This window comes from Charadrius vociferus, unplaced genomic scaffold (genome assembly GCF_000708025.1).
Source record: "Charadrius vociferus isolate BGI_N301 unplaced genomic scaffold, ASM70802v2 scaffold190, whole genome shotgun sequence".
NCBI classification, from domain to species: Eukaryota; Metazoa; Chordata; class Aves; order Charadriiformes; family Charadriidae; genus Charadrius; species Charadrius vociferus.
The window spans coordinates 2061581-2074087 of NW_009646608.1; the positions used below are offsets into that span (position 1 = coordinate 2061581).

Below are 12507 nucleotides of genomic sequence, written 5' to 3' on the forward strand. Positions count from 1 at the left end.
CAACATGGCCCAGGAGGGAAAAGTGTTACCACATGCACAGTTTCAGCCTTCCAGTGTTTCCAGACTTGTTTTTTTCCTTTCTCTCTTGAAAGCCTCCTTAAAAAATGCTGACAATGGTCCACACCCATTGAAGGCACTCACAAGACCTCATACTGCCCCCAAACCAGATCTCTTACTATTTCCACCCCCCTTCCTGCCTCTTGTCTCAAGGTGTAGTCTGCCATAGCCCCTGATACTTTCTTCCACAAGGACTGACTGAGGGCAGCAACCAGTTTTACTCGCTGTGGGAATTCAGACATGGATTCCTAGATACCACGCATTGGCTCCTGAAGACCAGTTTCCGTTGTGACTGTTTAGAAAGCAGTATGTCATTCTGTTGTACAGCCAGCTCAGACCAAGTCCTTGCAATGCTCACTGCTAGCAGATGGCACAAAAACCTCTGGCTTTCAACCTCTGCTGTGCTGTGCAGGAGAATGGAGAGTATTTTCTTCAAGCCAAATAGGATTTTCCAACCACTTTCATGGTCACAGGTTACACATATCTTCTAGCACTATTCACTAATGCAACAAAGTCACAACAGAACATGTAAAACAAGTCCTGCAGAGCCCCTGGATAGAGGTGAAGGCTGGATTAGATCAGGTCCTACAGAACTCTTCTGTCATAGGAATGCCTGCAGAGGGGCTGCATTTTAGAAAGCTGCTTTTCCCATTGCTTTGCTCAGGCTCTGCAGTACAGCCAACCAAAAAGAAGGCACTACAACAGTAGAATCGCACAAATGCAAGATTTATCTTCAACTGCAGCCGGGATGCAGGGAAGGCAACAATATAATGATCTGCTTGCTTGCCATAGGAATAGTCCCTGCGCTAGGCAAAAGCTTCAGCAAAGCAGAACCGCAACCTGCTCTTGGACGGGGGTGTCCTCCAGCCTTTGGGGTGGATGTAGTGGCAAACACCAGCCCTCCTAGCTGCCAAAGGACAGCAGAGGCACACAAAACCACCAGACACATAGTGTCTTACAGCAAATAAACACAGCAGCCAATACTTACAGTCTGCATCTGCACACACAATGCAGGGGTTTTTCCCTCCAAGCTCTAATGTCACCCTTTTGAGGTTGCTTTTAGAAGCAGCTTCCTTGATCAGTTTTCCAACCTGCAGCATTGAGACACAAAGAGTACATGAGCTGTTTCCCCTGAAAGTGTTAACTCAGTGTGCAAAATGTGATGCTAACAAGGGTAGAAGAGCCTGGTGGGTGACTGAAGCAGGTAGAAGTCAGGGATTGCACTCTTAAATGGTTTGAGTTTCCTACTGCTGTGATGTGTTGATTCAAAACCAGGTGGAGAATTAATGTTTGGTTTAGGCAGATCTGAAAGGGCAGGCTATGTGGGAGAGCTACAGGAACTGTATCCTGAAGTTATCTGCAACCCAGAACTGCAGAACAAGGCATTTCCGACCCCGTGCAAGCTAGTGAACAACCCTGGCAATCCATGGGGCTCCAAGGTTTACAAGTTTTACTTTTAAAAACTGGGAATTCAACCTCTTAGAGTAGATCTTGCCAAGGCAATGATAAGAACTCACTGTTCCTATCTGTTGCCACTCCCATACCAGAAAGCCCTGTAGAGATTTTGACATTTAGGAGAAAACTACTTCTGACAGTTTAGGCTGAGTGGCTCCACACAGAAGAATAGCTGAGACATGTTCCTTCCAAGGCAATACCTGAGGATGTCAACAGACAAACTCCATCTAGCTCTGCTGTGGCACTTTCTGGCCAACAATCTGCTCTGACCATCTGGTGGAATTTATCTGGCCACCCTCTCCTGAAGGGAAGGATTTACTCTGCTTCCAGAATTTAATCAAAGTAATGCCGAACTAAGGGGTTCCCCCCCACACAGAAAAACTATTTAATGTTACACGTTTTCCCCAAATTTTGACTGTGCTGTTTCTTTTTTATACTGGTAATACCAAAACAGCGATTTCTCTTCCCATTTAAAAAAAAAAAATAGAATTCCTCACAAGAGGAGCATTAATCAAGTGTCAGGATCATTTAGTAATCTAATTGTGTTAGTATGAGTTAAAACTGTTTTGGAGCCTCAGTTGTTAAGGCAGGTTATTTCTGTTAAGTGTGACCTTACATTTGAATTTCCTCATTTTCTAACCGGTTTTCTTGTATTTTACCTTTGCACATGGCAATCTTAACTTCATTTCTGCCTAAAAATAACGTTGCCCTGGAGTGGATCTGTGAGCAAGAAAAGCATGTGGCAGCTGGCCGGCAATTATAGGTCTGCATTTCTCATGGTTTGTGTTTGGAACTCAAACCTAGCAGTGCAGATCACCTCTAGTCACTCAGCAGCCTAGGCCTAGAGGCAGCAGAAATAAGTGATGCATCATGCTGCAGATACACATAACTTCGCAAGAGGCATTACTACAAGCTAGCTGGCCAAAGAGGAGTAAGTTAATAAACTAAGGGAAAGGAAGAAATCTAGATGGGAAAATTCTTGTGGAGTTTAAGATGAGTATTTCCAGGCTGGCACTGAGGCCAAGACAGGGCTTAAAAACTAAGTCAAATTGTATTTTGAATTAGCTTCACTTCCTGGCTCAGAAACAGTAGCATTATGCTGCAAATACTGCAGAGATGAAGCTGAACTCACAGATGGGTGGAGGGGGAAGAAAACACTTCTAAATTACACATGCATTAGCAAAGAATCTGTCTCCCTCGGTGTTTCCTGCACACCCATGGATTAGGAAGACAAGCACAGCGTCTATAGGAGTTTTTTGCCTACAGGCTCCAGCAGCTGAGATCTTCCTTCTGTCCCTAATCCACTGGATACTCCTTTTTCATTAAAAACCGAAACAGACCGATGTGGGCTGGATGAGTCCATAAGCTCTATTGTTCTCACACAGCCAGCATCTAATCTGGGCTAAAAGTTTCTGATCTAGGATTTGGAGAGAAGCATGTATTTGGGTAAACTCCTGGATTAGACCAACTATCAAGAGAGTAAAAGCTCATTGTGAACTTCTACTTTATTGCATTCCTATTTGTTCCCGTGATCCCTATACAGAAACAGAGGCTTAACACACCTTCTCCTATGGGAAAAGCAAAGCAGTTAGCATGTACACAAAGCCACTAGATGGTACTGTTGTTAAATGCAGAAGCTTTTGAGTGTTCAGCGAGTTACCTTTACTGACCAAGAATACCATTCAAGGTAATTTGTCATCATTATGCAATTAGGTTACACTCTGCAATTGTGAAGATAGACATAAGAATGGATGAATTCAGAAAATGCTCAGCAAGAAGAACCTTAATTAAGGAAATAGAAGAGAAGAGACTGTATTTGCCTCAACTGCATGCATTGGTGTCAGCATTCTTTGGACACTGCCTCTCTTCAAGGAGTGTGCATATATTGCAAGAAAAATCTAGAGCAGTGAGTGGAAAAACATTCACATTTCTAAGCAAGCTGTTGTTCGAGGATTTGCGGCAGTGATTACTGGAGACAAATTTTTTTGCGTGCCACAGCTGTGCTCAATTCCGTGGACTGGGCCAACCCATGCACTCCTTTCCCCCATGTAGGTACAGAAGAGGACAGCTGTAGGTGTCTGATAGTGCAGAGGTGTCACTTTCACCCCTTTCCTAAGCAAGGCAGCATTAGCTATTTATAGGAAAAAATGAATAGAAGGTGCCTGACTGTGCAGGTCTCAAAAGAAGCTCAAATTTTAATCCCACTCATGTCAACAGAGAAAGCCTTGGGCACGGGGCCATGTTTTTATTTAAGTCCTAGTTCCTCAGAAGTAACTAAAGCCAAAGAAGAATTGTTCAGGGCCCTTACTGACATGCTTTCCAGTTGCACACGTTTGCAGGGCAGGACTGTCAGAGCACCTATTACAGTTCTTACAGAAACGTGATGGTTTGGCAAAAAACATCTTACAGAGGTGTGGGATTATCACAAACACAAGGGCCTGAATTAGACAAATCCTAAACGCTTCTGAGAAATCCTGTCACATGGAATGCAATGGAAAATGGTGTTGGCTATACATAAATCACCAACATTTCATTTGTCCAGTCGCATGTGGATGGCAATTTTAGAAGAGAATGCAAAGAGGAACAGCAGGTGTTTTATGAGAAATCCATCACCTACCTTTGTTGATCCAGTAAAAGCAATTTTATCAATGCTGTGATGGGTAGAAATAGCAGCACCGGCTGTGGGGCCGTAGCCTGGCACAATGTTCACCACACCTGGAGGGAAACCCACCTAAAACAGAGGTTAAACACAGCTCTGTAAAGTGAGATTTTGAGCACTCTGGAGCTGATCTGCACTCCTCAGAGCTGCAGTTCAGTTCTTGGGAAGCTTGAATTAGTTGCACTGTATTACTTTCAATTAGAAATTGCAAGTTGCAGACAAGAAGCCCATACCAGACACATCACTGTTTTCCAGACTTTGCAGTAACATGGCTGTGTGCTACCAGCTGGAGTCGACGTGGGTGAAAGTAACAGCCATGCTTAGGAAATGCCAAGTTTTAGTAAGAATTCTTGGAGGAGTCCCAGTTTCAAGTCAAAAGAGAGCGAGTCTTTTGGCCAAACTTGGCCCCCAGCTACTGCTGTGCAGCTGAAGCCAAGGGGTAACTGAATGAAAGTTTGTTTTGAACAAAGGTTGACATTTGTGGTTCTTCAGGGGCCAGAGGGATTAAGAAGTCAGTAAAACCTCACTAGATGATGGGGCTAATAAAACAGGAATACAAGAGCAGATGGTAGCAGACTTATGCCAGTTTCCACCACATTTACAACCTAGATTAGCCAACTAATAATTTTGCCAAAAGAGACAAATGACAAAACATTAGGTGAAATTCTAGTGTGAGGAGAAGTGCAGGACTTACTGGTCTGTTTTTATTTCCTGAAACAAGAGTTTCAAGGATGACGCTTTTCTAGGCTAGCCCTCCCCTGGTTGCACAAGGTTGTTTTCCCTGCATTTTGTAACAATGGAATTGCAGGATATTAAGCGTTCACTTCATTTCTTGTGGCTTTTAAATACAAAATCTCAATAAATGCAGTTGCTCCTTCCTAATACAGAAAAAAAATGGAAGTAATTGCTCACGTACTACCTTGCAAAAGATTACCTTATTAAGTTTTTTTTCTTGTTTTTTTTTCTTCCGTAAATCGGAAGGGCAGTCTGATTTCTTCTATGGATGTGACAATGATAAAAGTGAGTTTAATAGAGTTTGCATATTGGCTAATAAGTTTTCAAGAAAATACTGCAAGTCCAGCTGTGAAAGTAATGGTGTTTGGAGTCAGCAGCAAAGCCACAAGGAAGCAAAAAAAAAAAAAGGTTCAGGTCACCCCAAGCCAAAACGTGTTTTCTGTTTTTCAGCAAAAATGAAAGCCAAAATATTTTGGTTGGCCCAAAACTATTTCATTGAACTTAACACATAACTTTGCTTGTGTGTTAACATCCTCTGCATCCTTTTAAAGATGAAAAAAAGAAGTTCAACTTATTCTTCTGAAAAACTGCAAAGAATTTAGCTAATTTTGGGTGGAGAAAGGAGCATCTTCAAATAAAATTATTCTGCTCTAATTACATTTATGCCTTGAAGGGCAACTGTGAGAAACAGGCAGCTTAGAATTTCAGTTAAAAAAATTAATTTCATCAGAATTGAATGGCTTTTGGAGAGAATGCTACGCCTGTGTTTGGGGAGCTGCATGTCAGAGTGGAAAAAGCAGTACTGTGGCAGGGCTAACTAGAAGTCACAAAAACTGCACCCTATGCTCACTCATCTTGTGTAATTTTATTAAGTCAATTAGCTGCAGAAGATACTTAACTGGTAGTATTTTTGCACTGCCTTTCCTGACAGAGGAGCCCTAAGTATCAATTATTAAGGTATCCCTCTATTTTCTCCCAGGCTAAGCCAAGAACAGAGGAAATTATTATCATTAGACTGAGCCTAACAAACAGACTTTTCCAGCTGAGAGGCAAAAAGTGTATCTACAATTCTTTTAGTTTTCCCCACAATTCGTCACGTATGTAGACAGAGGACGCCGACGTACTGACCCATCCTGGAAGGTAATGTGCATTTCCTGCCACCTCTGTATGATTAATAGATCTGAGGGTACCTAACAAGCCCTAAACCAACATTTTGAAATCCCAACCTATGATCTTCCCTTTATGTCAGTATTAAGTTGGCTTTAAAGGCCAGACATAGCTAAATTGTTCTATGAACCGCATAAATTATGAAGAATTGTTTCCCATGGCACTCTGTCTTGGTTGAATTATCCCACTTAAAAATGGTACAAGCTCAACACTGCTGTCTAATCACACTCTTTTTTGTCCCACTGTCTAATAAAACTGAGCTGTAGTCTTTCCCTCATTTGGAAGAGAGGAAGACAAGGCAGGAGAATAAAAGCACCATTTTTTCTCTCTGCAGCTTCCTGAGAAAGAAGAAAAACCCACAGGTTTTATGATCATTGCTACCTCCCAGCTAGCCACTGCCAGTCACGAACGCCTTTGTAAGAAAAGACTGAAGACAGACGTTGTTCTCGCTTTCCTCTGTGAGGCTTTAACATCTTTAAAACCTAAAAATCTACCCAGCCAATTCAAAATACAGTCTTGCTTATGACCTTAAAAGAACAGTACCTAGATAGGATGTTCAGATTTCCTTACCTCCTTGATCAGCGAGCCAATGTACAGCGATGTGAGAGGAGTTTGTTCAGCTGGCTTAATAACCAGAGTGTTTCCACAGCACAGCGCTGGTGCCATCTTCCAAACAAGCATTAGCAACGGGAAGTTCCACTGCAAGAACACAAGGCTGGTCAGATCAACCCCAGTCACATACTCACTTCCACGCAGCATTTTCCCCACCTTCACACAGCTCAGGGATAAAGATGCAACTGGGAGAACAGCGGCAAAAAGAAGCGGCTGTTTACAATACTGCATTTGCTTGGACTACAGAGTATAACTTCCTCAGTTTCCCCCTGAGATCCCAAATATTGCTGGCAGTCCTCAAGTTAATCCTGTAAATTGGACAAACCTCTGCATGATGTGACCTCATTCTTTACAGGAGTTTGATCACACTTTGTATAGGATTTTGGCTGTTCACAGAAATCATGTCAGAGGCAGTGTTCTGATACATCACTTTTGTACAACGTCCGTATGTGAGGGAATTACAGGGTGCAACTCCTCATTGGAAACAACTCATTTTTCTGTGTTAGGTATTGGCTGAGTAGTTAGGAATTATAAAATATCATTCAATTCCAGGTTTATAACTAGGAAACTGCAGTGGGTCGTTCAATGATGGAAATCCAGGGGAGGTCTTATACTCCCTTCCAATTGTAAATTGCTCCTTTCCAATTAGTTTTCTTATTTGGAATTAGGAACCAGTCCACATCAGCTTCCTCTGTGCTAATCTCTTTCATGGTCATGTGTATTTGTAGATCTTGGAGCCTAAGCAAGAAGTGGAAAATCTAGCTCACACTGAATCTCAGAAAGGTCATTTGGCAGCAGAAAGGATTTCTTCATTAAAAATAATTAATGCTGCTTTAGGGATGATGGAAGCAGGCCAACAGTAAGGGGACTTCTTGTCAAGACTCAAGCCAAAGGCCTTCAGCTATCGACAAAGAAGCCAAATATGTTAGGCATCCACAAATTCACACTTACAAGTAAATTAGCAGTGTGGCTTTTAAGAGGGGAGTTCTGCTCTAACCCAGCAGCCCTGAGACAAAGCAGAATTTAGACTAATGTGCTATTCTTCAACTTGCCTCTCCCTCTTTCCCAGACCTGTTTTGTTTCAGAGATCTTCTCCAACAGCCACGTCCCATGATTTGCCCATTTGTCTTTTTCTCCTAAGCCTTCTCAAAGGTCTGACTTCGTATCTTGAGCCATTCAAACCTACACTACTTTTCTACACTTTCAGAGCATGACATAAGTCTGTTCAGAGCCTTCCGTTGCAGAATGGCTGGTGAACACAATGGTAAAGGACTCCAGGGCTGCCTCATGATATCACCTTGGGATAAAGCTCAGTCATATGCTGCACTTTCTAAGAACTTCCCCTGCTAAGAACGTTGGTTTAAATATAGTCAAGCCACAGGAAAAAGGGAGGATTGTTAATTGGCGTCGGAAGTCATACGCAGAATAGTGACAGAATCTTTTTAAATCAAGTAGGAATGTACAAACCCACAGACTGTTGGTGCTAGAGATCAAACTTGAAAAAAAATTGGAGGGGATTTGTTCTAAGTGAACTGAAGACAGATGTGGTTTTGTTGACCCCAATCATCCTTTGTACAAACACTTGAGTTAAATTTCCTTCTGTACTTTCTATTGTATTTATTGCTGATGTAAGGACAACCTGAAACATTAGAAGTCACCCTATTTTCCTTTATAGTGGCCCTCCAAAGCGTTCTACATGTAGGCTTTTAAAGGGATAGTTTCCAAAAGCATTGTTGAGTGCCAAAGGTGGCTGAAGTGTGACAGGGAGATACCTTTAAATTGGTGATCACTGTGAGGAACCTGATGTTTTGATCTTAAATCACAAATTCTAGTTGCTCACAAGCAGTTACATTGCTTGTGCAGCCAGAAAAGCTGTGCGGAAGTCATCAAGCCAAACGTCTGATAAGTAGTACCAACCATCTCCCACTTTGCCTCACCCTGACATTGCTAAATAGACCGTACCCTCTTATCACCGGGGGTATAAGCTCAGTCTTGCTGAAGTAAAAAGTAAAATTTCCCCAGGTATCTTTGGAAACTGGTTCAGATCTGGTATTCCCAGGGTCCAGCAAATCCAGTACCCCATATGCATTTCTTTCAGTCTCTCATATAAGCTTATCCCAAAGGTAAACATCTTCCATGGACTCTTATTGATCCAAGTATGCAAACAGAGAAACTTGGCATACCACCATTTGCCTCGTGGCCTGTAGGATACCACATTCAAAGCATTTTACAACGAAACAGGAACAAACTGTGTCTCCCACGTAGCTCTAAAGTGTTCCTGGCTGTCTGTTTAAACAGAGCAAGCAACACACACTAAAACTGGAGGTATTCCAAGAACTAGCCACACTGTCCCCTTAACAGAGAATGAGACCTCAAGGAAAAGAAAACTCTATTCAGAAAGATTTAATCACAGAAAGCTCAGAGAACAGCCAGGGGTTATTAATAATGGACATGATTTAAAACTCAAAAACTATGCATCAGCACTAGGCAGCAAAAAGCTAGCACACGTAATGAGAAGATGGTTGTCCCAGCAGCGCAAGAGTCGGAGAGCTCTGTCTGGTCTCTGGTGACTGGTGTCAGCCTTAGAGACGAACAGAGCATCTGATTAGGGGACCCACCCTTCCATTGCAGAGGACTTTGTGTTGCCAAGAGCAATTGGCATGGGGGTAAAACAAGAAACTACATCAGGCAACTGAGATGGGAGTTCCCTGCAGAACAGCTGTACTTAACTAGGAAGCAAATGGCTGCAGCATAAGATGGTGAGTGCACATGTACTTCTTCCAGTTCTAAAGGAGATGCAGGGCACCATCACTGCTACTTACTGGAGTTATAGCTCCACAGACACCCATCGGTTCATGCCTGGTGAAACAGACAAAATTTTCATCTGCAAGACAAAAGAATAAAGGAAGACAAAACAGTCAAAATCCTTGCTAAAACTGAAACCATGTTAGACAAAGAACCCTGTAATTTTTCATTTTAACTTATGCCTTTGGGACACTCCAGATGAATGAAGGTCTGTTTGAGAATAGGTGTTGTGTTAGCTCAAAAGCCAAACACTGCTTACACTCACGGTGGAGCCTTTTAAAACCAGGGGTTCAATTCCTTATGCAATCTCCCTGTGTTGAGGCTAAGGTGGTGGATAACTCCCTACCACACTGAAGAGCAAGCACAAATTTCATTCAGATAGCGTCTCACTGAAAAAAGCAAAGCAGTTGTTTCCCTGAGGGGGGGAGTTTTTAAACCCATTTTGTACAGGAATCATATTCAGTGTAACAGGAATTGCACTTCTGGTAAGATATCACAAAAAGATGAAACTCTGGGAGTAAAGTAATAACATTGATCTTAAAATACTATTACTCTCTCAAAAACAAAGCAAGAAGGACATTTCCCTTACAAATTCATTCTTGCCAAAAGCCTAGTTTCATTGAGAAGATCTGACAGCAAACACAAACAGTTTTTGGAAGTGATCTCAAATCAGGACCAACGAGCAGTGTCCAGGCAAGCAAAGCTTCATGTTACTCTGAACGAGGGTGATGGATCTCAGTTTATACGACTGACACCGCTCCCTTTGCTGACTCCACAGGCTGAACTAGTTCAACCCTTCACAGCCCTTCCTCTGGTGACTAATTTTTGTCTGCAGCGCCTGTCCTTCACACAGCCTCAGGGATCACCCCCATGCAGGGACAAAATATGCTAATTTTGAAAATACAGCATATTGCTCCTCATGCCATATGGACATCCATTGTCTTAACTTGTTCTCCTGAAAACCATATTTGAATTTATATAGCTGAGCCAAAGTGCTCTGTCCCTGCCACAACAGTGTGGTGTGGCTGCTCTAGCTCTGCAGCCTAGGAAACACTTTGAAAAACCTCTTTCAAGTGTAAGAAAACTTGTCAGGGTCCCTCCAAGAGCTCAGTGCTTTGGCTCCTGAGAGGAGTCAACTTCTCAGACCTTCTCTTTGATAAAAGTTAAAAAAATGCACTGCATGATCTCTCTAAACATCTGTGAGCCAGCACTGTCAGAGATGCAGGAACATCAGTGAGCTGGGAGGCACTGGTGGATTCCACATCAACCCACTGCCACATCCCTGTGACATCTAGGACAGCACAAGCTCTGCTGCCTTCATACAATTCTGCCTAGAAAGCTCTGTCCTTCCACTCTCTGGCATCTTAATTCATTTCAGTGATACCTAATGAATAAGCTCCCCTAGAACGTGTGGGGTTTTCTCTTTAAGAATTAGCCTGAATTGAAACCAAAAAGGTTTCTCTGTTAAAAAGGCAACAAAAGAGCCCATCCATTATTTTCCAGAGATCTATCCAGGTATTCACGTTGTTCTCTGTTAGTTTACATCTTGAAACACATCTCCTTAAAATGCATCCTGAGATAGAAAGGAAATGCAAGGCTATTTTTGCAGGTTTTCAGAAGCCTGCCTTTCCATGCATCTCCCTTGCAGCAGGCCTCCCTCCCACCCTCTCAAGCCTGATCCCATGCCAGCTCTGAAACTGCGTCTGAAGGAACTTACCCACTGGGATAGTTCTGCCCTGAATTTTATCAGCCCATCCAGCGTAATATCGAAGTGTTTTTATACAACCTTCCAGGTCAATGAAATAAGCCTGCAGAAAAGGTTTTCCTGTGTCCATTGTTTCCAGAGTCTGAAAAAAAAAAAAGCAAGCAAATTGCATGTGCTGTCAGACAGGTCAATGTTTTTTCCTTAAAAAAAGATTTTAGAAAAACTCTTTCTCAATTTTATTTTGCCTCGTGCTGCAGACATGGGGTGTCCTTCCCTTCCCTTATATTTAAGGAATGAGCTTGCTAATACAAATAAGGTAGAAGGGAGACTAGACCCAGTAATCCTGATGTGTACAGAAGTTGCTTTGTTCAGCAACTGCAATGAAAGTGCATCTTCTGAAAGCCCCAAGAAGGTGGCTGTGGGTGGGATACAGGGCTGTGGTCTGGGGCACTGGTCAGAAATGACGGGAGCGTCATGACTTCACTGTAACTGACCCTCCGACACAGATGTTCTGGATTCCAGATGGTGTCACTGAAATCAGTCAGACCCACTTTCCTTTTATTCAGAAGTCTATTTTTTCTACTTCATAGCCCTAAAACCAACCTCTGAAAAGCCTCTTTTGTCCACAGGATGATAGAAAACACATTTTTTAGAGTTCTGGTAAAGTAACCTTTGGGCTCAGATCTGTGCTGAGACTAAGTCAAGGAAGAAGTTGCTTCACTAAAGCTGTGCTGATGCTGAGCAGCTCTAAATGAAGTCCAGTCGCAGCCTGTGTCCTTCTCACTGTTCTGGACATTAGCTCAGTGAATGCTTTGTTCCATACTCAGGTCATTAAATGGGATATTGGTGCAAATGGCCAGCACATCCATACAGGAAGTGCTATCCCTTGGTAGATTGAAACATCTTTGTTTACATATGAAGTCATACCCTGTCATCTTCCACAGACATTAGGGTCCAAACAGCACTTGAACAGACATTCCCTTTGGAATGACTAGGATTGTTATCCATTCTGAACGTCTGCTAAAACAACTGATTTTTATAAGTCATTACTTAGCATGCAGCCAAGGCAGCTATGGCTGGTTTTCTGCAGTGAAAGTAACAATGCCAAACAAGCCTTCCCAGATCAGAAGGACAGCAGAAAGCTTGAAATGAGTGTCCTGGTTTACGGAAAAAAGGAGGGTTCTCTGAAGTCACATCAAAAAGTGACCAGAAAATGAAGAGGGTGTGTTCACACACATATATTTTTTTCTTCCCTTTTATTTGCTGGCCAGAACTGCCTTCAGACCTGAATTTATTTGGTTTTGTCCTGCTG

At 42.5% G+C, this 12507-nt stretch overlaps 1 protein-coding gene across 1 annotated transcript in view; it reads right to left on the reverse strand.

Annotated features, from left to right (window-relative positions):
* The window catches only part of ALDH1A3 (aldehyde dehydrogenase 1 family, member A3), a 37598-nt gene that overhangs the window by 14080 nt on the left and 11011 nt on the right, over positions 1-12507 (reverse strand). The window contains exons 4-8 of the mRNA XM_009886980.1: positions 11208-11337; positions 9508-9569; positions 6644-6772; positions 4130-4243; positions 1046-1148 (exon numbers count right to left, since the gene is read on the reverse strand). Coding sequence (XP_009885282.1) covers positions 1046-1148; positions 4130-4243; positions 6644-6772; positions 9508-9569; positions 11208-11337 — 538 coding nt within the window. The remainder of the gene's footprint in view (positions 1-1045; positions 1149-4129; positions 4244-6643; positions 6773-9507; positions 9570-11207; positions 11338-12507) is intronic.